At 54.6% G+C, this 26,882-nt stretch overlaps 1 protein-coding gene across 2 annotated transcripts in view; it reads left to right on the forward strand.

Annotated features, from left to right (window-relative positions):
- Positions 1 to 26,882, forward strand: part of gstz1 (glutathione S-transferase zeta 1) — a 138,921-nt gene that overhangs the window by 6,262 nt on the left and 105,777 nt on the right. The window contains exon 1 of one of the 2 annotated variants that reach the window (XM_072494307.1): positions 1,774 to 1,794. The exons of the other annotated variant lie outside the window; for it this stretch is intronic. Coding sequence (XP_072350408.1) covers positions 1,789 to 1,794 — 6 coding nt within the window. The 5' untranslated portion in view covers positions 1,774 to 1,788. Of the gene's footprint in view, positions 1 to 1,773; positions 1,795 to 26,882 lie in introns of those variants that run through there. 2 annotated transcript variants of the gene reach the window in all.

Below are 26,882 nucleotides of genomic sequence, written 5' to 3' on the forward strand. Positions count from 1 at the left end.
TACATGCTGCCCCTCAGCAACATATTCACAAGAGCAGTGTGAGTTTGCATATCTGTGCTTGCAACACGCAGCTTTACTTCCCCTCCTTTCTCCTTGCTGATGACACCAAGACTGGTGGATAATGTGGAGGGCTGTTGTAGGCTGCAAAGAGACATTGATACGATGCAGAGCTGGGCTGAAAAGTGGCAGATGGAGTTTAACCCTGATAAGTGTGAGGTGATTCATTTTGGTAGGACAAATTTGAATGCGGATTACAGGGTCAACGGCAGGGTTCTGAGGAATGTGGAGGAGCAGAGAGATCTCGGAGTTCATGTCCATAGATCTCTGAAAGTTGCCACCCAAGTGGATAGAGCCGTGAAGAAAGCCTATAGTGTGTTAGTGTTTATTAACAGGGGGCTTGAGTTTAAGAGCCATGAGGTTATGCTGCAACTATACAAGACCTGGGTTAGACCACATTTGGAGTATTGTGTGCAGTTCTGGTCACCTCATTATAGGAAGGGTGTGGAAGCATTGGAAAGGGTGCAAAGGAGATTTACCAGGATGCTGCCTGGATTGGTGGGTGGGTCTTATGAGGAAAGGATGAGGGAGCTAGGGCTTTTCTCATTGGAGCGAAGGAGGATGAGAGGTGACTTAATTGAGGTGTATAGGATGATGAGAGGGATCGATAGAGTGGACGTTCAGAGACTATTTCCTCGGGTGGATGTAGCTGTTACAAGGGGGCATAACTATAAGATTCATGGTGGAAGATATAGGAGGGATGTCCGAGGTAGGTTCTTTACTCAGAGAGTGGTTGGGGTGTGGAACGCACTCCCAGCTATGGTAGTGGAGTCGGACACTTTAGGAACTTTCAAGCGGTTATTGGATAGGCACATGGAGGGCACTAGAATAATTGGGAGTAGGTTGATTTGATCTTAGTTTCAGACTAGTTCGGCACAACATTGTGGGCCGAAGGGCCTGTACTGTGCTGTACAGTTCTATGTTCTATCTCGACGACCCCACTGTGCTAATTAATTGCATTGGCTGTTTGACAGCCTGCACTGGAAATCTCCTCCAGTTAAATATCAGGGAGACTAAAGCAGCTGCCTTCTGTTTCCACCACAAACTGCCTTTCCTAGCTGCCAGTCGCACTGTCTCTGGCAACGGTTTGATTCTGAACCAGGCTGTTCACAACCTTGGTATGATGTTTGACCCTGAAATGAGCTTCTGACCACTTTACCACACCACCAATAGGGCCACCTCTTTCAACCTCTGTATCATATCTGACCTGCTGCGGAAACCCTCATCCATCCACTGTTACTTCTGGACTTGATCATTCCATCACATTCACAGCCAGCTTCCTATATCCTACCCGCCATAAAATTGGGCTTATCGAACATTCTGTTACCCAGGTCCTTACTTACTATTCACCCCTGTACTCGCTGAGCTGCACTGGCACTCGGTCTCAATTTTAAAATTATCGTCCTTGTTTTCAATTCCTCCATGGCCTCGCTGCTCCCCAAAGTCCTCTGGGATATCTGTGCACCCTTAATTCTGGCCTCTTGAGCATTCCCGATTTTAATCTCTCCACCACTGGTACCTTTCCGCTCCCTAGGTACACAAAGGGGCTGCCAAGAGGTACAGACAGGTTAGGGGAGGGCAGCAAAGTGGCAGACGTAGTGTAATGCAGGGAAAGAAGAGATTGTCTTTGGTAATAAGAAGAGAAAAGCAGAACATTTTTCAAAAGGGGTGAAACTTGTAAACGTTCGTGGAGTCCAGGCTGTGCTCGTACAAGGAACACGGAAAGTTAACATGCAGGTGCAGCAAGCAATTTGGAAGTTAAATGGCATGTTGGCCTTTATTGCAGGGGATTGGAGTGCAAGAACAAGGAAATAGGACATTGGTGAAACCATTGCTGTGTACAATTCTGTCTCCATATCAAAGGGAGGGTATACATGCCCTGAATATGGTACAAAGGCGGTTCACTAGATTGATCTCTGGGGTGAGGGGTTGCCTATGACAAGAGGCTGAGTAAATTAGGTACATTTTTTCTGGCGTTTAGAAGAATGAAAGGTGATCTCATTGAACAAACAAGACTCTGAAGGGGTTTGACAGGGTCGACACTGAGAGGGTGTTTCTGCTGCCTCGAGGGTTTGACAACAGGGTCGACGCTGAATGTTTCTGCTGCCTGCGAGGGTTTGACAGGGTCGACGCTGAATGTTTCTGCTGCCTCGAGGGTTTGACAGGGTCGACGCTGAATGTTTCGCTGCTCGGAGGGTTTGACAGGGTCGACGCTGAATGTTTCTGCTGCCTGGAGGGTTCTTGACAGGGTCGACGCTGAATGTTTCTGCTGGCTGGAGGGTTTTGACAGGGTCGACGCTGAATGTTTCTGCTGCCTGGAGGGTTTGACAGGGTCGACGCTGAATGTTTCTGCTGGCTGGAGGGTTTGACAGGGTCGACGCTGAATGTTTCTGCTGCCTCGAGGGTTTGACAGGGTCGACGCTGAATGTTTCTGCTGCCTGGAGGGTTTGACAGGGTCGACGCTGAATGTTTCTGCTGCTGGAGGGTTTGACAGGGTCGACGCTGAATGTTTCTGCTGGCTGGAGGGTTTTGACAGGGTCGACGCTGAATGTTTCTGCTGGCTGGAGGGTTTGACAGGGTCGACGCTGAATGTTTCTGCTGCCTGGAGGGTTTGACAGGGTCGACGCTGAATGTTTCTGCTGCCTGAGGGGTTGACAGGGTCGACGCTGAATGTTTCTGCTGGCTGGAGGGTTTGACAGGGTCGACGCTGAATGTTTCTGCTGCTGGAGGGTTTGACAGGGTCGACGCTGAATGTTTCTGCTGCCTCGGAGGTTTGACAGGGTCGACGCTGATGTTTCTGCTGGCTGGAGGGTTTGACCAGGGTCGACGCTGAATGTTTCTGCTGCCTCGAGGGTTTGACAGGGTCGACGCTGAATGTTTCTGCTGGCTGGAGGGTTTGACAGGGTCGACGCTGAATGTTTCTGCTGGCTGGAGGGTTTGACAGGGTCGACGCTGAATGTTTCTGCTGGCTGGAGGGTTTGACAGGGTCGACGCTGAATGTTTCTGCTGCTCGAGGGTTTGACAGGGTCGACGCTGATGTTTCTGCTGGCTGGAGGGTTTGACAGGGTCGACGCTGAATGTTTCTGCTGCCTGGAGGGTTTGACAGGGTCGACGCTGAATGTTTCTGCTGCTGGAGGGTTTGACAGGGTCGACGCTGAATGTTTCTGCTGGCTGGAGGGTTTGACAGGGTCGACGCTGAATGTTTCTGCTGGCTGGAGGGTTTGACAGGGTCGACGCTGAATGTTTCTGCTGCCTGGAGGGTTTGACAGGGTCGACGCTGAATGTTTCTGCTGCCTGGAGGGTTTGACAGGGTCGACGCTGAATGTTTCTGCTGCCTGGAGGGTTTGACAGGGTCGACGCTGAATGTTTCTGCTGCTGGAGGGTTTGACAGGGTCGACGCTGAATGTTTCTGCTGGCTGGAGGGTTTGACAGGGTCGACGCTGAATGTTTCTGCTGCCTGGAGGGTTTGACAGGGTCGACGCTGAATGTTTCTGCTGCCTGGAGGGTTTGACAGGGTCCGACGCTGAATGTTTCTGCTGGCTGGAGGGTTTGACAGGGTCGACGCTGAATGTTTCTGCTGCCTCGAGGGTTTGACAGGGTCGACGCTGAATGTTTCTGCTGGCTGGAGGGTTTGACAGGGTCGACGCTGAATGTTTCTGCTGGCTGGAGGGTTTGACAGGGTCGACGCTGAATGTTTCTGCTGGCTGGAGGGTTTGACAGGGTCGACGCTGAATGTTTCTGCTGGCTGGAGGGTTTGACAGGGTCGACGCTGAATGTTTCTGCTGCTGCGAGGGTTTGACAGGGTCGACGCTGAATGTTTCTGCTGGCTGGAGGGTTTGACAGGGTCGACGCTGAATGTTTCTGCTGCTGGAGGGTTTGACAGGGTCGACGCTGAATGTTTCTGCTGGCTCGAGGGTTTGACAGGGTCGACGCTGAATGTTTCTGCTGGCTGGAGGGTTTGACAGGGTCGACGCTGAATGTTTCTGCTGCCTCGAGGGTTTGACAGGGTCGACGCTGAATGTTTCTGCTGGCTGGAGGGTTTGACAGGGTCGACGCTGAATGTTTCTGCTGCCTCGAGGGTTTGACAGGGTCGACGCTGAATGTTTCTGCTGGCTGGAGGGTTTGACAGGGTCGACGCTGAATGTTTCTGCTGCCTGGAGGGTTTGACAGGGTCGACGCTGAATGTTTCTGCTGGCCTCGGAGGGTTTGACAGGGTCGACGCTGAATGTTTCTGCTGGCTGGAGGGTTTGACAGGGTCGACGCTGAATGTTTCTGCTGCCTGGAGGGTTTGACAGGGTCGACGCTGAATGTTTCTGCTGGCTGGAGGGTTTGACAGGGTCGACGCTGAATGTTTCTGCTGCCTGGAGGGTTTGACAGGGTCGACGCTGAATGTTTCTGCTGGCCTGGAGGGTTTGACAGGGTCGACGCTGAATGTTTCTGCTGCCTGGAGGGTTTGACAGGGTCGACGCTGAATGTTTCTGCTGGCTGGAGGGTTTGACAGGGTCGACGCTGAATGTTTCTGCTGGCCTGGAGGGTTTGACAGGGTCGACGCTGAATGTTTCTGCTGGCTGGAGGGTTTGACAGGGTCGACGCTGAATGTTTCTGCTGGCTGGAGGGTTTGACAGGGTCGACGCTGAATGTTTCTGCTGCCTCGAGGGTTTGACAGGGTCGACGCTGAATGTTTCTGCTGCTCGAGGGTTTGACAGGGTCGACGCTGAATGTTTCTGCTGGCTGGAGGGTTTGACAGGGTCGACGCTGAATGTTTCTGCTGGCTGGAGGGTTTGACAGGGTCGACGCTGAATGTTTCTGCTGGCCTCGGAGGGTTTGACAGGGGTCGACGCTGAATGTTTCTGCTGCCTCGAGGGTTTGACAGGGTCGACGCTGAATGTTTCTGCTGGCTGGAGGGTTTGACAGGGGTCGACGCTGAATGTTTCTGCTGGCTGGAGGGTTTGACAGGGGTCGACGCTGAATGTTTCTGCTGGCTGGAGGGTTTGACAGGGTCGACGCTGAATGTTTCTGCTGCCTGAGGGTTTGACAGGGTCGACGCTGAATGTTTCTGCTGGCTGGAGGGTTGACAGGGTCGACGCTGAATGTTTCTGCTGCCTGGAGGGTTTGACAGGGTCGACGCTGAATGTTTCTGCTGCCTGGAGGGTTTGACAGGTCGACGCTGAATGTTTCTGCTGCCTGGAGGGTTTGACAGGGTCGACGCTGAATGTTTCTGCTGGCTGGAGGGTTTGACAGGGTCGACGCTGAATGTTTCTGCTGCCTGGAGGGTTTGACAGGGTCGACGCTGAATGTTTCTGCTGCTGGAGGGTTTGACAGGGTCGACGCTGAATGTTTCTGCTGGCTCGAGGGTTTGACAGGGTCGACGCTGAATGTTTCTGCTGCCTCGAGGGTTTGACAGGGTCGACGCTGAATGTTTCTGCTGCCTCGAGGGTTTGACAGGGTCGACGCTGAATGTTTCTGCTGGCTGGAGGGTTTGACAGGGTCGACGCTGAATGTTTCTGCTGGCCTGGAGGGTTTGACAGGGTCGACGCTGAATGTTTCTGCTGGCTGGAGGGTTTGACAGGGTCGACGCTGAATGTTTCTGCTGCCTCGAGGGTTTGACAGGGTCGACGCTGAATGTTTCTGCTGGCTCGGAGGGTTTGACAGGGTCGACGCTGAATGTTTCTGCTGGCTGGAGGGTTTGACAGGGTCGACGCTGAATGTTTCTGCTGGCTCGGAGGGTTTGACAGGGTCGACGCTGAATGTTTCTGCTGCCTCGAGGGTTTGACAGGGTCGACGCTGAATGTTTCTGCTGCCTGGAGGGTTTGACAGGGTCGACGCTGAATGTTTCTGCTGCCTGGAGGGTTTGACAGGGTCGACAGCTGAATGTTTCTGCTGGCTGGAGGGTTTGACAGGGTCGACGCTGAATGTTTCTGCTGCCTCGAGGGTTTGACAGGGTCGACGCTGAATGTTTCTGCTGCCTCGAGGGTTTGACAGGGTCGACGCTGAATGTTTCTGCTGGCTGGAGGGTTTGACAGGGTCGACGCTGAATGTTTCTGCTGCCTCGAGGGTTTGACAGGGTCGACGCTGAATGTTTCTGCTGGCTGGAGGGTTTGACAGGGTCGACGCTGAATGTTTCTGCTGCCTCGAGGGTTTGACAGGGTCGACGCTGAATGTTTCTGCTGCCTGAGGGTTTGACAGGGTCGACGCTGAATGTTTTCTGCTGGCTGGAGGGTTTGACAGGGTCGACGCTGAATGTTTCTGCTGGCTGGAGGGTTTGACAGGGTCGACGCTGAATGTTTCTGCTGCTCGAGGGTTTGACAGGGTCGACGCTGAATGTTTCTGCTGGCTGGAGGGTTTGACAGGGTCGACGCTGAATGTTTCTGCTGCCTCGAGGGTTTGACAGGGTCGACGCTGAATGTTTCTGCTGGCCTGGAGGGTTTGACAGGGTCGACGCTGAATGTTTCTGCTGGCTGGAGGGTTTGACAGGGTCGACGCTGAATGTTTCTGCTGCCTCGAGGGTTTGACAGGGTCGACGCTGAATGTTTCTGCTGGCTGGAGGGTTTGACAGGGTCGACGCTGAATGTTTCTGCTGCCTCGAGGGTTTGACAGGGTCGACGCTGAATGTTTCTGCTGCCTCGAGGGTTTGACAGGACGACGCTGAATGTTTCTGCTGCCTGGAGGGTTTGACAGGGTCGACGCTGAATGTTTCTGCTGCCTCGAGGGTTTGACAGGGTCGACGCTGAATGTTTCTGCTGGCTGGAGGGTTTGACAGGGTCGACGCTGAATGTTTCTGCTGCCTCGAGGGTTTGACAGGGTCGACGCTGAATGTTTCTGCTGGCCTGGAGGGTTTGACAGGGTCGACGCTGAATGTTTCTGCTGCTCGAGGGTTTGACAGGGTCGACGCTGAATGTTTCTGCTGCCTCGAGGGTTTGACAGGGTCGACGCTGAATGTTTCTGCTGCTGGAGGGTTTGACAGGGTCGACGCTGAATGTTTCTGCTGGCTGGAGGGTTTGACAGGGTCGACGCTGAATGTTTCTGCTGCCTCGAGGGTTTGACAGGGTCGACGCTGAATGTTTCTGCTGGCTGGAGGGTTTGACAGGGTCGACGCTGAATGTTTCTGCTGCTCGGAGGGTTTGACAGGGTCGACGCTGAATGTTTCTGCTGCCTCGAGGGTTTGACAGGGTCGACGCTGAATGTTTCTGCTGGCTGGAGGGTTTGACAGGGTCGACGCTGAATGTTTCTGCTGGCCTCGAGGGTTTGACAGGGTCGACGCTGAATGTTTCTGCTGCCTCGAGGGTTTGACAGGGTCGACGCTGAATGTTTCTGCTGCCTGGAGGGTTTGACAGGGTCGACGCTGAATGTTTCTGCTGCTGGAGGGTTTGACAGGGTCGACGCTGAATGTTTCTGCTGGCTGGAGGGTTTGACAGGGTCGACGCTGAATGTTTCTGCTGGCTGGAGGTTTGACAGGGTCGACGCTGATGTTCTGCTGGCTGGAGGGTTTGACAGGGTCGACGCTGAATGTTTCTGCTGGCTGGAGGGTTTGACAGGGTCGACGCTGAATGTTTCTGCTGCCTCGAGGGTTTGACAGGGTCGACGCTGAATGTTTCTGCTGCCTCGAGGGTTTGACAGGGTCGACGCTGAATGTTTCTGCTGCCTGGAGGGTTTGACAGGGTCGACGCTGAATGTTTCTGCTGCTCGAGGGTTTGACAGGGTCGACGCTGAATGTTTCTGCTGGCTGGAGGGTTTGACAGGGTCGACGCTGAATGTTTCTGCTGGCTGGAGGGTTTGACAGGGTCGACGCTGAATGTTTCTGCTGGCTGGAGGGTTTGACAGGGTCGACGCTGAATGTTTCTGCTGCCTCGAGGGTTTGACAGGGTCGACGCTGAATGTTTCTGCTGCCTGGAGGGTTGACAGGGTCGACGCTGAATGTTTCTGCTGGCTGGAGGGTTTGACAGGGTCGACGCTGAATGTTTCTGCTGCCTCGAGGGTTTGACAGGGTCGACGCTGAATGTTTCTGCTGGCTGGAGGGTTTGACAGGGTCGACGCTGAATGTTTCTGCTGGCTGGAGGGTTTGACAGGGTCGACGCTGAATGTTTCTGCTGCCTCGAGGGTTTGACAGGGTCGACGCTGAATGTTTCTGCTGGCTGGAGGGTTTGACAGGGTCGACGCTGAATGTTTCTGCTGGCTGGAGGGTTTGACAGGGTCGACGCTGAATGTTTCTGCTGCCTCGAGGGTTTGACAGGGTCGACGCTGAATGTTTCTGCTGCCTGGAGGGTTTGACAGGGTCGACGCTGAATGTTTCTGCTGGCTGGAGGTTTGACAGGGTCGACGCTGAATGTTTCTGCTGCCTCGAGGGTTTGACAGGGTCGACGCTGAATGTTTCTGCTGGCTGGAGGGTTTGACAGGGTCGACGCTGAATGTTTCTGCTGGCTGGAGGGTTTGACAGGGTCGACGCTGAATGTTTCTGCTGCCTCGAGGGTTTGACAGGGACGACGCTGAATGTTTCTGCTGGCTGGAGGGTTTGACAGGGTCGACGCTGAATGTTTCTGCTGCCTCGAGGGTTTGACAGGGTCGACGCTGAATGTTTCTGCTGGCTGGAGGGTTTGACAGGGTCGACGCTGAATGTTTCTGCTGGCTGGAGGGTTTGACAGGGTCGACGCTGAATGTTTCTGCTGCCTCGAGGGTTTGACAGGGTCGACGCTGAATGTTTCTGCTGCTCGAGGGTTTGACAGGGTCGACGCTGAATGTTTCTGCTGCCTCGAGGGTTTGACAGGGTCGACGCTGAATGTTTCTGCTGCTGGAGGGTTTGACAGGGTCGACGCTGAATGTTTCTGCTGGCTGGAGGGTTTGACAGGGTCGACGCTGAATGTTTCTGCTGCTGGAGGGTTTGACAGGGTCGACGCTGAATGTTTCTGCTGGCTGGAGGGTTTGACAGGGTCGACGCTGAATGTTTCTGCTGGCTGGAGGGTTTGACAGGGTCGACGCTGAATGTTTCTGCTGCCTCGAGGGTTTGACAGGGTCGACGCTGAATGTTTCTGCTGGCTGGAGGGTTTGACAGGGTCGACGCTGAATGTTTCTGCTGGCTGGAGGGTTTGACAGGGTCGACGCTGAATGTTTCTGCTGGCTGGAGGGTTTGACAGGGTCGACGCTGAATGTTTCTGCTGCCTCGAGGGTTTGACAGGGTCGACGCTGAATGTTTCTGCTGGCTGGAGGGTTTGACAGGGTCGACGCTGAATGTTTCTGCTGCCTCGAGGGTTTGACAGGGTCGACGCTGAATGTTTCTGCTGGCTGGAGGGTTTGACAGGGTCGACGCTGAATGTTTCTGCTGGCTGGAGGGTTTGACAGGGTCGACGCTGAATGTTTCTGCTGCCTCGAGGGTTTGACAGGGTCGACGCTGAATGTTTCTGCTGCCTCGAGGGTTTGACAGGGACGACGCTGAATGTTTCTGCTGGCCTGGAGGGTTTGACAGGGTCGACACTGAATGTTTCTGCTGCTGGAGGGTTTGACAGGGTCGACGCTGAATGTTTCTGCTGGCTGGAGGGTTTGACAGGGTCGACGCTGAATGTTTCTGCTGGCTGGAGGGTTTGACAGGGTCGACGCTGAATGTTTCTGCTGGCTGGAGGGTTTGACAGGGTCGACGCTGAATGTTTCTGCTGCTCGAGGGTTTGACAGGGTCGACGCTGAATGTTTCTGCTGCCTCGAGGGTTTGACAGGGTCGACGCTGAATGTTTCTGCTGGCTGGAGGGTTTGACAGGGTCGACGCTGAATGTTTCTGCTGCCTGGAGGGTTTGACAGGGTCGACGCTGAATGTTTCTGCTGCCTGGAGGGTTTGACAGGGTCGACGCTGAATGTTTCTGCTGGCTGGAGGGTTTGACAGGGTCGACGCTGAATGTTTCTGCTGCCTGGAGGGTTTGACAGGGTCGACGCTGAATGTTTCTGCTGGCTGGAGGGTTTGACAGGGTCGACGCTGAATGTTTCTGCTGCTGGAGGGTTTGACAGGGTCGACGCTGAATGTTTCTGCTGGCTGGAGGGTTTGACAGGGTCGACGCTGAATGTTTCTGCTGGCTGGAGGGTTTGACAGGGTCGACGCTGAATGTTTCTGCTGGCTGGAGGGTTTGACAGGGTCGACGCTGAATGTTTCTGCTGGCTGGAGGGTTTGACAGGGTCGACGCTGAATGTTTCTGCTGGCTGGAGGGTTTGACAGGGTCGACGCTGAATGTTTCTGCTGGCTGGAGGGTTTGACAGGGTCGACGCTGAATGTTTCTGCTGGCTGGAGGGTTTGACAGGGTCGACGCTGAATGTTTCTGCTGGCTGGAGGGTTTGACAGGGTCGACGCTGAATGTTTCTGCTGGCTGGAGGGTTTGACAGGGTCGACGCTGAATGTTTCTGCTGGCTGGAGGGTTTGACAGGGTCGACGCTGAATGTTTCTGCTGGCTGGAGGGTTTGACAGGGACGACGCTGAATGTTTCTGCTGCCTCGAGGGTTTGACAGGGGTCGACGCTGAATGTTTCTGCTGCCTGGAGGGTTTGACAGGGTCGACGCTGAATGTTTCTGCTGGCTGGAGGGTTTGACAGGGTCGACGCTGAATGTTTCTGCTGGCTGGAGGGTTTGACAGGGTCGACGCTGAATGTTTCTGCTGCCTGGAGGGTTTGACAGGGACGACGCTGAATGTTTCTGCTGGCTGGAGGTTTGACAGGGTCGACGCTGAATGTTTCTGCTGCCTCGAGGGTTTGACAGGGTCGACGCTGAATGTTTCTGCTGCCTGGAGGGTTTGACAGGGTCGACGCTGAATGTTTCTGCTGCCTCGAGGGTTTGACAGGGTCGACGCTGAATGTTTCTGCTGCCTGGAGGGTTTGACAGGGTCGACGCTGAATGTTTCTGCTGGCTGGAGGGTTTGACAGGGTCGACGCTGAATGTTTCTGCTGCCTCGAGGGTTTGACAGGGTCGACGCTGAATGTTTCTGCTGCTGGAGGGTTTGACAGGGTCGACGCTGAATGTTTCTGCTGCCTCGAGGGTTTGACAGGGTCGACGCTGAATGTTTCTGCTGCTCGAGGGTTTGACAGGGTCGACGCTGAATGTTTCTGCTGGCTGGAGGGTTTGACAGGGTCGACGCTGAATGTTTCTGCTGGCCTCGGAGGGTTTGACAGGGTCGACGCTGAATGTTTCTGCTGGCTGGAGGGTTTGACAGGGTCGACGCTGAATGTTTCTGCTGGCTGGAGGGTTTGACAGGGTCGACGCTGAATGTTTCTGCTGGCTGGAGGGTTTGACAGGGACGACGCTGAATGTTTCTGCTGCCTCGAGGGTTTTGACAGGGTCGACGCTGAATGTTTCTGCTGGCTGGAGGGTTTGACAGGGTCGACGCTGAATGTTTCTGCTGCGCTGGAGGGTTTGACAGGGTCGACGCTGAATGTTTCTGCTGGCTGGAGGGTTTGACAGGGTCGACGCTGAATGTTTCTGCTGGCTGGAGGGTTTGACAGGGTCGACGCTGAATGTTTCTGCTGCCTCGAGGGTTTGACAGGGTCGACGCTGAATGTTTCTGCTGCCTCGAGGGTTTGACAGGGTCGACGCTGAATGTTTCTGCTGGCTGGAGGGTTTGACAGGGTCGACGCTGAATGTTTCTGCTGGCTGGAGGGTTTGACAGGGTCGACGCTGAATGTTTCTGCTGCCTCGAGGGTTTGACAGGGTCGACGCTGAATGTTTCTGCTGCCTCGAGGGTTTGACAGGGACGACGCTGAATGTTTCTGCTGGCTGGAGGGTTTGACAGGGTCGACGCTGAATGTTTCTGCTGCCTCGAGGGTTTGACAGGGTCGACACTGAAATGTTTCTGCTGGAGGGTTTGACAGGGTCGACGCTGAATGTTTCTGCTGCCTGAGGGTTTGACAGGGTCGACGCTGAATGTTTCTGCTGGCTGGAGGGTTTGACAGGGTCGACGCTGAATGTTTCTGCTGCCTCGAGGGTTTGACAGGGTCGACGCTGAATGTTTCTGCTGCCTCGAGGGTTTGACAGGGTCGACGCTGAATGTTTCTGCTGGCTGGAGGGTTTGACAGGGTCGACGCTGAATGTTTCTGCTGCCTGGAGGGTTTGACAGGGTCGACGCTGAATGTTTCTGCTGCCTCGGAGGGTTTGACAGGGTCGACGCTGAATGTTTCTGCTGCTCGAGGGTTTGACAGGGTCGACGCTGAATGTTTCTGCTGGCTGCGAGGGTTTGACAGGGACGACGCTGAATGTTTCTGCTGGCTGGAGGGTTTGACAGGGTCGACGCTGAATGTTTCTGCTGGCTGGAGGGTTTGACAGGGTCGACACTGAATGTTTCTGCTGCCTGGAGGGTTTGACAGGGTCGACGCTGAATGTTTCTGCTGCTGGAGGGTTTGACAGGGTCGACGCTGAATGTTTCTGCTGGCTGGAGGGTTTGACAGGGTCGACGCTGAATGTTTCTGCTGCCTGGAGGGTTTGACAGGGTCGACGCTGAATGTTTCTGCTGGCTGGAGGGTTTGACAGGGTCGACGCTGAATGTTTCTGCTGGCTGGAGGGTTTGACAGGGTCGACTCGCTGAATGTTTCTGCTGGCTGAGGGTTTGACAGGGTCGACGCTGAATGTTTCTGCTGGCTGGAGGGTTTGACAGGGTCGACGCTGAATGTTTCTGCTGCCTGAGGGTTTGACAGGGTCGACGCTGAATGTTTCTGCTGCCTCGAGGGTTTGACAGGGTCGACGCTGAATGTTTCTGCTGCTGGAGGGTTTGACAGGGTCGACGCTGAATGTTTCTGCTGGCTGGAGGGTTTGACAGGGTCGACGCTGAATGTTCTGCTGGCTGGAGGGTTTGACAGGGTCGACGCTGAATGTTTCTGCTGCCTCGAGGGTTTGACAGGGTCGACGCTGAATGTTTCTGCTGGCTCGAGGGTTTGACAGGGTCGACGCTGAATGTTTCTGCTGGCTGGAGGGTTTGACAGGGACGACGCTGAATGTTTCTGCTGGCTGGAGGGTTTGACAGGGTCGACGCTGAATGTTTCTGCTGGCTGGAGGGTTTGACAGGGTCGACGCTGAATGTTTCTGCTGGCTGGAGGGTTTGACAGGGTCGACGCTGAATGTTTCTGCTGGCTGGAGGGTTTGACAGGGTCGACGCTGAATGTTTCTGCTGGCTGGAGGGTTTGACAGGGTCGACGCTGAATGTTTCTGCTGGCTGGAGGGTTTGACAGGGTCGACGCTGAATGTTTCTGCTGGCTGGAGGGTTTGACAGGGTCGACGCTGAATGTTTCTGCTGCTCGAGGGTTTGACAGGGTCGACGCTGAATGTTTCTGCTGGCTGGAGGGTTTGACAGGGTCGACGCTGAATGTTTCTGCTGCCTGGAGGGTTTGACAGGGTCGACGCTGAATGTTTCTGCTGGCTGGAGGGTTTGACAGGGTCGACGCTGAATGTTTCTGCTGGCTGGAGGGTTTGACAGGGTCGACGCTGAATGTTTCTGCTGGCTGGAGGGTTTGACAGGGTCGACGCTGAATGTTTCTGCTGGCTGGAGGGTTTGACAGGGTCGACGCTGAATGTTTCTGCTGCTCGAGGGTTTGACAGGGTCGACGCTGAATGTTTCTGCTGGCTGGAGGGTTTGACAGGGTCGACGCTGAATGTTTCTGCTGCCTCGAGGGTTTGACAGGGTCGACGCTGAATGTTTCTGCTGCCTCGAGGGTTTGACAGGGTCGACGCTGAATGTTTCTGCTGGCTGGAGGGTTTGACAGGGTCGACGCTGAATGTTTCTGCTGCCTCGAGGGTTTGACAGGGTCGACGCTGAATGTTTCTGCTGCTCGAGGGTTTGACAGGGTCGACGCTGAATGTTTCTGCTGGCCTGGAGGGTTTGACAGGGTCGACGCTGAATGTTTCTGCTGCCTGGAGGGTTTGACAGGGTCGACGCTGAATGTTTCTGCTGGCTGGAGGGTTTGACAGGGTCGACGCTGAATGTTTCTGCTGGCTGGAGGGTTTGACAGGGTCGACGCTGAATGTTTCTGCTGCCTCGAGGGTTTGACAGGGTCGACGCTGAATGTTTCTGCTGCTCGAGGGTTTGACAGGGTCGACGCTGAATGTTTCTGCTGGCTGGAGGGTTTGACAGGGTCGACGCTGAATGTTTCTGCTGGCTGGAGGGTTTGACAGGGTCGACACTGAGAGGGTGTTTCTGCTGCTCGAGGGTTTGACAGGGTCGACGCTGAATGTTTCTGCTGGCTGGAGGGTTTGACAGGGACGACGCTGAATGTTTCTGCTGCCTGGAGGGTTTGACAGGGTCGACGCCTGAATGTTTCTGCTGCCTCGAGGGTTTGACAGGGTCGACGCTGAATGTTTCTGCTGCCTGGAGGGTTTGACAGGGTCGACGCTGAATGTTTCTGCTGGCTGGAGGGTTTGACAGGGGACGACGCTGAATGTTTCTGCTGCCTGGAGGGTTTGACAGGGTCGACGCTGAATGTTTCTGCTGCCTCGAGGGTTTGACAGGGTCGACACTGAGAGGTGTTTCTGCTGCCTCGAGGGTTTGACAGGGTCGACGCTGAATGTTTCTGCTGCCTGGAGGGTTTGACAGGGTCGACACTGAGAGGTGTTTCTGCTGCCTCGGAGGGTTTGACAGGGTCGACGCTGAATGTTTCTGCTGGCTGGAGGGTTTGACAGGGTCGACGCTGAATGTTTCTGCTGGCTGGAGGGTTTGACAGGGTCGACGCTGAATGTTTCTGCTGGCTGGAGGGTTTGACAGGGTCGACGCTGAATGTTTCTGCTGGCTGGAGGGTTTGACAGGGTCGACGCTGAATGTTTCTGCTGGCTGGAGGGTTTGACAGGGTCGACGCTGAATGTTTCTGCTGGCTGGAGGGTTTGACAGGGTCGACGCTGAATGTTTCTGCTGGCTGGAGGGTTTGACAGGGTCGACGCTGAATGTTTCTGCTGGCTGGAGGGTTTGACAGGGTCGACGCTGAATGTTTCTGCTGGCTGGAGGGTTTGACAGGGTCGACGCTGAATGTTTCTGCTGGCTGGAGGGTTTGACAGGGTCGACGCTGAATGTTTCTGCTGGCTGGAGGGTTTGACAGGGACGACGCTGAATGTTTCTGCTGCCTGGAGGGTTTGACAGGGTCGACGCTGAATGTTTCTGCTGGCTGGAGGGTTTGACAGGGTCGACGCTGAATGTTTCTGCTGCCTCGAGGGTTTGACAGGGTCGACGCTGAATGTTTCTGCTGCCTCGAGGGTTTGACAGGGTCGACGCTGAATGTTTCTGCTGCCTCGAGGGTTTGACAGGGTCGACGCTGAATGTTTCTGCTGCCTCGAGGGTTTGACAGGGTCGACGCTGAATGTTTCTGCTGGCTGGAGGGTTTGACAGGGTCGACGCTGAATGTTTCTGCTGGCTGGAGGGTTTGACAGGGTCGACGCTGAATGTTTCTGCTGCCTCGAGGTTTGACAGGGTCGACGCTGAATGTTTCTGCTGGCTGGAGGGTTTGACAGGGTCGACGCTGAATGTTTCTGCTGCCTCGAGGGTTTGACAGGGTCGACGCTGAATGTTTCTGCTGCCTCGAGGGTTTGACAGGGTCGACGCTGAATGTTTCTGCTGGCTGGAGGGTTTGACAGGGTCGACGCTGAATGTTTCTGCTGCCTCGAGGGTTTGACAGGGTCGACGCTGAATGTTTCTGCTGGCTGGAGGGTTTGACAGGGTCGACGCTGAATGTTTCTGCTGGCTGGAGGGTTTGACAGGGTCGACGCTGAATGTTTCTGCTGGCTGGAGGGTTTGACAGGGTCGACGCTGAATGTTTCTGCTGCTGGAGGGTTTGACAGGGTCGACGCTGAATGTTTCTGCTGGCTGGAGGGTTTGACAGGGTCGACGCTGAATGTTTCTGCTGCCTCGAGGGTTTGACAGGGTCGACGCTGAATGTTTCTGCTGCCTCGAGGGTTTGACAGGGTCGACGCTGAATGTTTCTGCTGCCTCGAGGGTTTGACAGGGTCGACGCTGAATGTTTCTGCTGCCTCGAGGGTTTGACAGGGTCGCAGCTGAATGTTTCTGCTGGCTGGAGGGTTTGACAGGGTCGACGCTGAATGTTTCTGCTGGCTGGAGGGTTTGACAGGGTCGACGCTGAATGTTTCTGCTGCCTCGAGGGTTTGACAGGGTCGACGCTGAATGTTTCTGCTGGCTGGAGGGTTTGACAGGGTCGACGCTGAATGTTTCTGCTGGCTGGAGGGTTTGACAGGGTCGACGCTGAATGTTTCTGCTGGCTGGAGGGTTTGACAGGGTCGACGCTGAATGTTTCTGCTGGCTGGAGGGTTTGACAGGGTCGACGCTGAATGTTTCTGCTGGCTGGAGGGTTTGACAGGGTCGACGCTGAATGTTTCTGCTGGCTGGAGGGTTTGACAGGGTCGACGCTGAATGTTTCTGCTGCCTGGAGGGTTTGACAGGGTCGACGCTGAATGTTTCTGCTGGCTGGAGGGTTTGACAGGGTCGACGCTGAATGTTTCTGCTGGCTGGAGGGTTTGACAGGGTCGACGCTGAATGTTTCTGCTGCCTCGAGGGTTTGACAGGGTCGACGCTGAATGTTTCTGCTGGCTGGAGGGTTTGACAGGGTCGACGCTGAATGTTTCTGCTGGCTGGAGGGTTTGACAGGGTCGACGCTGAATGTTTCTGCTGCCTCGAGGGTTTGACAGGGTCGACGCTGAATGTTTCTGCTGGCTGGAGGGTTTGACAGGGTCGACGCTGAATGTTTCTGCTGGCTGGAGGGTTTGACAGGGTCGACGCTGAATGTTTCTGCTGCCTCGAGGGTTTGACAGGGTCGACGCTGAATGTTTCTGCTGGCTGGAGGGTTTGACAGGGTCGACGCTGAATGTTTCTGCTGGCTGGAGGGTTTGACAGGGTCGACGCTGAATGTTTCTTCTGGCTGGAGGGTTTGACAGGGTCGACGCTGAATGTTTCTGCTGCCTCGAGGGTTTGACAGGGTCGACGCTGAATGTTTCTGCTGGCTGGAGGGTTTGACAGGGTCGACGCTGAATGTTTCTGCTGCCTCGAGGGTTTGACAGGGACGACGCTGAATGTTTCTGCTGCCTCGAGGGTTTGACAGGGTCGACGCTGAATGTTTCTGCTGGCTGGAGGGTTTGACAGGTCGACGCTGAATGTTTCTGCTGCCTGGAGGGTTTGACAGGGTCGACGCTGAATGTTTCTGCTGCCTCGAGGGTTTGACAGGGTCGACGCTGAATGTTTCTGCTGGCTGGAGGGTTTGACAGGGACGACGCTGAATGTTTCTGCTGCCTCGAGGGTTTGACAGGGTCGACGCTGAATGTTTCTGCTGCCTGGAGGGTTTGACAGGGTCGACGCTGAATGTTTCTGCTGGCTGGAGGGTTTGACAGGGTCGACGCTGAATGTTTCTGCTGCCTCGAGGGTTTGACAGGGTCGACGCTGAATGTTTCTGCTGGCTGGAGGGTTTGACAGGGTCGACGCTGAATGTTTCTGCTGGCTGGAGGGTTTGACAGGGTCGACGCTGAATGTTTCTGCTGCCTGGAGGGTTTGACAGGGTCGACGCTGAATGTTTCTGCTGGCTGGAGGGTTTGACAGGGTCGACGCTGAATGTTTCTGCTGCCTGGAGGGTTTGACAGGGTCGACGCTGAATGTTTCTGCTGCCTCGAGGGTTTGACAGGGACGACGCTGAATGTTTCTGCTGGCTGGAGGGTTTGACAGGGTCGACGCTGAATGTTTCTGCTGCCTCGAGGGTTTGACAGGGTCGACGCTGAATGTTTCTGCTGGCTGGAGGGTTTGACAGGGTCGACGCTGAATGTTTCTGCTGCCTCGAGGGTTTGACAGGGTCGACGCTGAATGTTTCTGCTGGCTGGAGGGTTTGACAGGGTCGACGCTGAATGTTTCTGCTGGCTGGAGGGTTTGACAGGGTCGACGCTGAATGTTTCTGCTGCCTGGAGGGTTTGACAGGGTCGACGCTGAATGTTTCTGCTGGCTGGAGGGTTTGACAGGGTCGACGCTGAATGTTTCTGCTGCCTGGAGGGTTTGACAGGGTCGACGCTGAATGTTTCTGCTGCCTCGAGGGTTTGACAGGGTCGACGCTGAATGTTTCTGCTGCCTGGAGGGTTTGACAGGGTCGACGCTGAATGTTTCTGCTGCCTCGAGGGTTTGACAGGGTCGACGCTGAATGTTTCTGCTGCCTCGAGGGTTTGACAGGGTCGACGCTGAATGTTTCTGCTGCCTCGAGGGTTTGACAGGGTCGACGCTGAATGTTTCTGCTGCCTCGAGGGTTTGACAGGGTCGACGCTGAATGTTTCTGCTGCCTGGAGGGTTTGACAGGGTCGACGCTGAATGTTTCTGCTGGCTGGAGGGTTTGACAGGGTCGACGCTGAATGTTTCTGCTGCCTGGAGGGTTTGACAGGGTCGACGCTGAATGTTTCTGCTGGCTGGAGGGTTTGACAGGGTCGACGCTGAATGTTTCTGCTGCCTGGAGGGTTTGACAGGGTCGACGCTGAATGTTTCTGCTGGCTGGAGGGTTTGACAGGGTCGACGCTGAATGTTTCTGCTGGCTGGAGGGTTTGACAGGGTCGACGCTGAATGTTTCTGCTGGCTGGAGGGTTTGACAGGGTCGACGCTGAATGTTTCTGCTGGCTGGAGGGTTTGACAGGGTCGACGCTGAATGTTTCTGCTGGCTGGAGGGTTTGACAGGGTCGACGCTGAATGTTTCTGCTGGCTGGAGGGTTTGACAGGGTCGACGCTGAATGTTTCTGCTGCCTCGAGGGTTTGACAGGGTCGACACTGAATGTTTCTGCTGGCTGGAGGGTTTGACAGGGTCGACGCTGAATGTTTCTGCTGCCTCGAGGGTTTGACAGGGTCGACGCTGAATGTTTCTGCTGGCTGGAGGGTTTGACAGGGTCGACGCTGAATGTTTCTGCTGCCTCGAGGGTTTGACAGGGTCGACGCTGAATGTTTCTGCTGGCTGGAGGGTTTGACAGGGTCGACGCTGAATGTTTCTGCTGGCTGGAGGGTTTGACAGGGTCGACGCTGAATGTTTCTGCTGGCTGGAGGGTTTGACAGGGACGACGCTGAATGTTTCTGCTGCCTGGAGGGTTTGACAGGGTCGACGCTGAATGTTTCTGCTGGCTGGAGGGTTTGACAGGGTCGACGCTGAATGTTTCTGCTGCCTGGAGGGTTTGACAGGGTCGACGCTGAATGTTTCTGCTGCCTCGAGGGTTTGACAGGGTCGACGCTGAATGTTTCTGCTGGCTGGAGGGTTTGACAGGGTCGACACTGAATGTTTCTGCTGGCTGGAGGGTTTGACAGGGTCGACGCTGAATGTTTCTGCTGCCTCGAGGGTTTGACAGGGTCGACGCTGAATGTTTCTGCTGGCTGGAGGGTTTGACAGGGTCGACGCTGAATGTTTCTGCTGGCTGGAGGGTTTGACAGGGTCGACGCTGAATGTTTCTGCTGCCTCGAGGGTTTGACAGGGTCGACGCTGAATGTTTCTGCTGGCTGGAGGGTTTGACAGGGTCGACGCTGAATGTTTCTGCTGCCTGGAGGGTTTGACAGGGTCGACACTGAGAGGGTGTTTCTGCTGCCTCGAGGGTTTGACAGGGTCGACGCTGAATGTTTCTGCTGCCTGGAGGGTTTGACAGGGTCGACGCTGAATGTTTCTGCTGGCTGGAGGGTTTGACAGGGTCGACGCTGAATGTTTCTGCTGGCTGGAGGGTTTGACAGGGTCGACGCTGAATGTTTCTGCTGGCTGGAGGGTTTGACAGGGTCGACGCTGAATGTTTCTGCTGCCTCGAGGGTTTGACAGGGTCGACGCTGAATGTTTCTGCTGGCTGGAGGGTTTGACAGGGTCGACGCTGAATGTTTCTGCTGGCTGGAGGGTTTGACAGGGTCGACGCTGAATGTTTCTGCTGCCTCGAGGGTTTGACAGGGTCGACACTGAGAGGGTGTTTCTGCTGCCTCGAGGGTTTGACAGGGTCGACGCTGAATGTTTCTGCTGGCTGGAGGGTTTGACAGGGTCGACGCTGAATGTTTCTGCTGGCTGGAGGGTTTGACAGGGTCGACGCTGAATGTTTCTGCTGGCTGGAGGGTTTGACAGGGTCGACGCTGAATGTTTCTGCTGGCTGGAGGGTTTGACAGGGTCGACGCTGAATGTTTCTGCTGCCTCGAGGGTTTGACAGGGTCGACGCTGAATGTTTCTGCTGGCTGGAGGGTTTGACAGGGTCGACGCTGAATGTTTCTGCTGCCTCGAGGGTTTGACAGGGTCGACGCTGAATGTTTCTGCTGGCTGGAGGGTTTGACAGGGACGACGCTGAATGTTTCTGCTGCCTCGAGGGTTTGACAGGGTCGACGCTGAATGTTTCTGCTGGCTGGAGGGTTTGACAGGGTCGACGCTGAATGTTTCTGCTGCCTGGAGGGTTTGACAGGGTCGACGCTGAATGTTTCTGCTGGCTGGAGGGTTTGACAGGGTCGACGCTGAATGTTTCTGCTGGCTGGAGGGTTTGACAGGGTCGACGCTGAATGTTTCTGCTGCCTCGAGGGTTTGACAGGGTCGACACTGGAAGGGTGTTTCTGCTGGCTGGAGGGTTTGACAGGGTCGACGCTGAATGTTTCTGCTGGCTGGAGGGTTTGACAGGGTCGACGCTGAATGTTTCTGCTGGCTGGAGGGTTTGACAGGGTCGACACTGGAAGGGTGTTTCTGCTGGCTGGAGGGTTTGACAGGGTCGACACTGGAAGGGTGTTTCTGCTGGCTGGAGGGTTTGACAGGGTCGACGCTGAATGTTTCTGCTGGCTGGAGGGTTTGACAGGGTCGACGCTGAATGTTTCTGCTGGCTGGAGGGTTTGACAGGGTCGACGCTGAATGTTTCTGCTGCCTCGAGGGTTTGACAGGGTCGACACTGAGAGGGTGTTTCTGCTGCCTCGAGGGTTTGACAGGGTCGACACTGAATGTTTCTGCTGGCTGGAGGGTTTGACAGGGTCGACGCTGAATGTTTCTGCTGCCTCGAGGGTTTGACAGGGTCGACGCTGAATGTTTCTGCTGGCTGGAGGGTTTGACAGGGTCGACGCTGAATGTTTCTGCTGCCTCGAGGGTTTGACAGGGTCGACGCTGAATGTTTCTGCTGGCTGGAGGGTTTGACAGGGTCGACGCTGAATGTTTCTGCTGCCTCGAGGGTTTGACAGGGTCGACGCTGAATGTTTCTGCTGGCTGGAGGGTTTGACAGGGTCGACGCTGAATGTTTCTGCTGCCTCGAGGGTTTGACAGGGTCGACGCTGAATGTTTCTGCTGGCTGGAGGGTTTGACAGGGTCGACGCTGAATGTTTCTGCTGGCTGGAGGGTTTGACAGGGTCGACGCTGAATGTTTCTGCTGGCTGGAGGGTTTGACAGGGTCGACGCTGAATGTTTCTGCTGGCTGGAGGGTTTGACAGGGTCGACGCTGAATGTTTCTGCTGGCTGGAGGGTTTGACAGGGTCGACGCTGAATGTTTCTGCTGCCTCGAGGGTTTGACAGGGTCGACGCTGAATGTTTCTGCTGGCTGGAGGGTTTGACAGGGTCGACGCTGAATGTTTCTGCTGGCTGGAGGGTTTGACAGGGTCGACGCTGAATGTTTCTGCTGCCTCGAGGGTTTGACAGGGTCGACGCTGAATGTTTCTGCTGGCTGGAGGGTTTGACAGGGTCGACGCTGAATGTTTCTGCTGGCTGGAGGGTTTGACAGGGTCGACGCTGAATGTTTCTGCTGGCTGGAGGGTTTGACAGGGTCGACGCTGAATGTTTCTGCTGCCTGGAGGGTTTGACAGGGTCGACGCTGAATGTTTCTGCTGCCTCGAGGGTTTGACAGGGTCGACGCTGAATGTTTCTGCTGGCTGGAGGGTTTGACAGGGTCGACGCTGAATGTTTCTGCTGCCTCGAGGGTTTGACAGGGTCGACGCTGAATGTTTCTGCTGGCTGGAGGGTTTGACAGGGTCGACGCTGAATGTTTCTGCTGCCTGGAGGGTTTGACAGGGTCGACGCTGAATGTTTCTGCTGGCTGGAGGGTTTGACAGGGTCGACGCTGAATGTTTCTGCTGCCTCGAGGGTTTGACAGGGACGACGCTGAATGTTTCTGCTGGCTGGAGGGTTTGACAGGGTCGACACTGAATGTTTCTGCTGCCTGGAGGGTTTGACAGGGTCGACGCTGAATGTTTCTGCTGGCTGGAGGGTTTGACAGGGTCGACGCTGAATGTTTCTGCTGGCTGGAGGGTTTGACAGGGTCGACGCTGAATGTTTCTGCTGCCTGGAGGGTTTGACAGGGTCGACGCTGAATGTTTCTGCTGGCTGGAGGGTTTGACAGGGTCGACGCTGAATGTTTCTGCTGGCTGGAGGGTTTGACAGGGTCGACGCTGAATGTTTCTGCTGGCTGGAGGGTTTGACAGGGTCGACGCTGAATGTTTCTGCTGCCTGGAGGGTTTGACAGGGTCGACGCTGAATGTTTCTGCTGGCTGGAGGGTTTGACAGGGTCGACGCTGAATGTTTCTGCTGGCTGGAGGGTTTGACAGGGTCGACGCTGAATGTTTCTGCTGCCTCGAGGGTTTGACAGGGTCGACGCTGAATGTTTCTGCTGGCTGGAGGGTTTGACAGGGTCGACGCTGAATGTTTCTGCTGCCTGGAGGGTTTGACAGGGTCGACGCTGAATGTTTCTGCTGGCTGGAGGGTTTGACAGGGTCGACGCTGAATGTTTCTGCTGCCTGGAGGGTTTGACAGGGTCGACGCTGAATGTTTCTGCTGGCTGGAGGGTTTGACAGGGTCGACGCTGAATGTTTCTGCTGGCTGGAGGGTTTGACAGGGTCGACGCTGAATGTTTCTGCTGGCTGGAGGGTTTGACAGGGTCGACACTGGAAGGGTGTTTCTGCTGCCTGGAGGATCGAGAACTTGGGGGGCATGGTCCCAGGATTTAGGATTGAGACGAGGAGAAATTTCTTCACTCCGAGTTGTGAATCTCTGGAATTCTCTACCCCAGAGGCTTGTGAATGCTTAATTGTTGAGTATATTTATTGCTCCGTTAGACAGATTTTTGATCTCTCGGAATCGAGGGAAATGGGCATCAGGCGGGAAAGTGGAATTGATGCAGAAGAGCAGACATAATCGTTTTGAATGGGAGAGCAGGCTGGAGGGACCGAATGGGCTACTCATAGACACATTGAAAATAAAAGCCGGCCATTCAGCTCTTCGAGCCTGCTTCGCCATTCATTATGGTCCTGGCTGATCACCCAACTCAGTAACCCGTTCCTGCTTCCCCCCATATCCTTTGAACCCTTTAGTCCCAAGAGCTATATCTAACTCCTTGAACAGTAAGAAGTCTTACAACACCAGGTTAAAGTCTAACAGGTTTGTTTCAATGTCACTAGCTTTCGGAGCGCTGCTCCTTCCTCGGGTGAATGAAGAGGTATGTTCCAGAAACACATATATAGACAGATTCAAAGCTGCCAGACAATGCTTGGAATGCGAGCATTAGCAGGTGATTAAATCTTTACAGATCCAGAGATGGGGTAACCCCAGGTTAAAGAGGTGTGAATTGTATCAAGCCAGGACAGTTGGTAGGATTTCGCAGGCCAGATGGTGGGGGATGAATGTAATGCGACATGAATCCCAGGTCCCGGTTGAGGCTGCACTCATGTGTGCGGAACTTTGCTATAAGTTTCTGCTCGGCGATTCTGAGTTGTCGCGCGTCCTGAAGGCCGCCTTGGAGAACGCTTACCCGGAGATCAGAGGCTGAATGCCCTTGACTGCTGAAATGTTCCCCGACTGGAAGGGAACATTCCTGCCTGGTGATTGTCGCGTGATGTCCGTTCATTCGTTGTCGCAGCGTCTGCATGGTCTCGCCAATGTACCACGCTTCGGGACATCCTTTCCTGCAGCGTATGAGGTAGACAACGTTGGCCGAGTCGCACGAGTATGTACCACATACCTGGTGGGTGGTCTCACGTGTAATGGTGGTATCCATGTCGACGATCTGGCTCGTCTTGCAGAGATTGCCATGGCAGGGTTGTGTGGTGTCATAGTCACTGGTCTGAAGGCGGGGTAGTTTGCTGCAAACACTGGTTTGTTTGAGGTTGCGCGGTTGTTTGAAGGCAAGTAGTAGGGGTGTGGGGATGACCTTGGCAAGATGTTCATCTTCATCGATGACGTGTTGAAGGCTGTGAAGAAGATGTTGTAGTTTCTCCGCTCCGGGAAAGTACTGGACGACGAAGGGTACTCTGTTGGTTGTGTCCCATGTTTGTCTTCTGAGGAGGTCGGTGCGGTTTTTCGCTGTGGCGCGTTGGAACTGTCGATCGATGAGTCGAGCGCCATATCCCGTTCATACGAAGGCATCTTTCAACGTCTGTAGATGTCTGTTACGCTCCTCCTCGTCTGAGCAGAGCCTGTGTATACGAAGAGCTTGTCCATAGGGGATGGCTTCTTTAATGTGTTTAGGGTGGAAGCTGGAGAAGTGGAGCATCATGAGGTTATCCATGAGTTTGCGGTAAAGCGAAGTGCTGAGGTGACCGTCCTTGATGGAGACGAGTGTGTCCAAGAATGCAACTGATTTTGGAGAGTAGTCCATGGTGAGTCTGATGGTGGGATGGAACTTATTGATGTCATCGTGTCGTTGTTTCAGTGATTCTTCGCCGTGGGTCCAAAGGAAAAAAACGTCAGTGATGTATCTGATGTATAACGTCGGTTGAAGGTCCTGTGCGGTGAGTAGGTCTTGTTCAAACTTGTGCATGTAAATGTTGGCGTATTGGGGTGCGAATTTGGTCCCCATGGCTGTTCCGTGCGTCTGGATGAAGAACTTGTTGTCGAAGGTGAAGACGTTGTGATCCAGAATGAAGCGGATGAGTTGCAGAATTGCGTCTGGAGATTGGCAGTTGTCGGTGTTGAGTACTGAGGCTGTTGCAGCAATGCCGTCGTCATGGGGGATGCTGGTGTAGAGTGCCGAGACGTCCATTGTGTCGAGGAATGTTCCTGGTTCAACTGGTCCATGGGTGCTGAGTTTCTGTAGGAAGTCCGTCGTGTCATGACAGAAGCTGGGCGCACCTTGTACGATGGGTTTCAAGATGCCCTCGATGTAGCCAGAGAGATTATCACACAGGGCCCCACTGCCTGAAACGATAGGACGGCCTGGTGTGTTGGCCTTATGTATTTTTGGGAGGCAGTAGAGATCTCCAATGCGGGGAGTACGTGGGATGAGAGCACGTAGGGTGCTCTGAAGATCTGGATCCAAGGTCTTGATCAGTCTGTTGAGTTGGCGGATGTGTTCCTTGGTCGGATCTGCGGGTAACTGTCTGTAGTGTTCTTGGTTGTTCATTTGTCGGTATACTTCTTTGCAGTAGTCCATTCTGTTCAGTATGACATTGGCCCCTCCTTTGTCTGCTGGTTTGATGACGATGCTGCGGTTGGTCTTGAGAGATGGCATTGCGTTGTGCTTGGGTGACGTTCGGGGCTGTCTTGTGAATGCGACTGATGAATCTGACATTGACGCGACTCCTGACGGCTTGAGCATACATGTCGAGTCTAGGGCAGCGGCCTTCCGGAGGGGTCCAATTCGACTCTTTCCTCTTCGGTTGCCGCACCGCAGATCTCTCGGTCTGCTGTTCCGGTGCATTGGTAGTCTGCTTGGGTTCGCTGTTGGCCTCTTGGGGTCTGTGGAAGAATTCCCGGAGCCTCATTCGCCTGATGAATTCCGCCATGTCTGCTGTGAGACTGATGGGGTCCATTTTTGTGGTGGTGCAGAAATTGAGCCCTCTGCTGAGGACTTCGATTTCGTCTGGTTGAAGGGTGTAGTCTGACAAGTTGACAGTAGATTTCCCTGTATTGTTTTCTGCTGTGGTACTGGGGGTGGCTTGGTTGCTGCTGGTGGTGATGCCGAGTTTCTCAAGCTTGCTGTTCTTGGTGTGCATATAGGTGGCATAGTATTGTTGTCTCATCTGTTTGGCGGTGTTCCGCAGCTGGTTTGCTGCGTCCTGAGCGCAAGTTGAGAATCTGGCCTCTATCTTGGCTTCCAGGTTGCGTCGTCTGCTGTAGAGCTGGCGGACGAGGTGGTTGAGGAGTGTGAGAGAGGTGTGACGGCAGAGTCTCTCAGCGAAGTCTGTGTTGTAGGTCGACTTGAGTGGGTTTGTGATCTGTAGCCCTTTCGGGATCTTGTCTGTTTTCTTGCATCTTTGTAGAAACTTAATGTCAGGGTCTTTATATGCGCGATCTTCCTGGAGATCCTCTCCACTTTGAGCCGGCAGTTTGCGGTGTCGATGGTAGCCATGATGTGGAGATGCCGGCGTTGGACTGGGGTGAGCACAGTAAGAAGTCTTACAACACCAGGTTAAAGCCCAACAGGTTTGTTTCGATGTCACTAGCTTTCGGAGCGCTGCTCCTTCCTCCGGTGAATGAAGAGGGAGGTTCCAGAAACATATATATAGACAGATTCAAAGATGCCAGACAATGCTTGGAATGCGAGCATTAGCAGGTGATTAAATCTTTACAGATCCAGAGATGTGGTAACCCCAGGTTAAAGAGGTGTGAATTGTGTCAAGCCAGGACAGTTGGTAGGATTTCGCAGGCCAGATGGTGGGGGATGAATGTAATGCGACATGAATCCCAGGTCCCGGTTGAGGCCGCACTCATGTGTGCGGAACTTGGCTATAAGTTTCTGCTCGGCGATTCTGCGTTGTCGCGGGTCCTGAAGGCCGCCTTGGAGAACGCTTACCCGGAGATCAGAGGCTGAATGCCCTTGACTGCTGAAGTGTTCCCCGACTGGAAGGGAACATTCCTGCCTGGTGATTGTCGCGCGATGTCCGTTCATTCGTTGTCGCAGCGTCTGCATGGTCTCGCCAATGTACCACGCTTCGGGACATCCTTTCCTGCAGCGTATGG

This window comes from Scyliorhinus torazame, chromosome 2, assembly GCF_047496885.1.
Source record: "Scyliorhinus torazame isolate Kashiwa2021f chromosome 2, sScyTor2.1, whole genome shotgun sequence".
Taxonomy (NCBI): domain Eukaryota; kingdom Metazoa; phylum Chordata; class Chondrichthyes; order Carcharhiniformes; family Scyliorhinidae; genus Scyliorhinus; species Scyliorhinus torazame.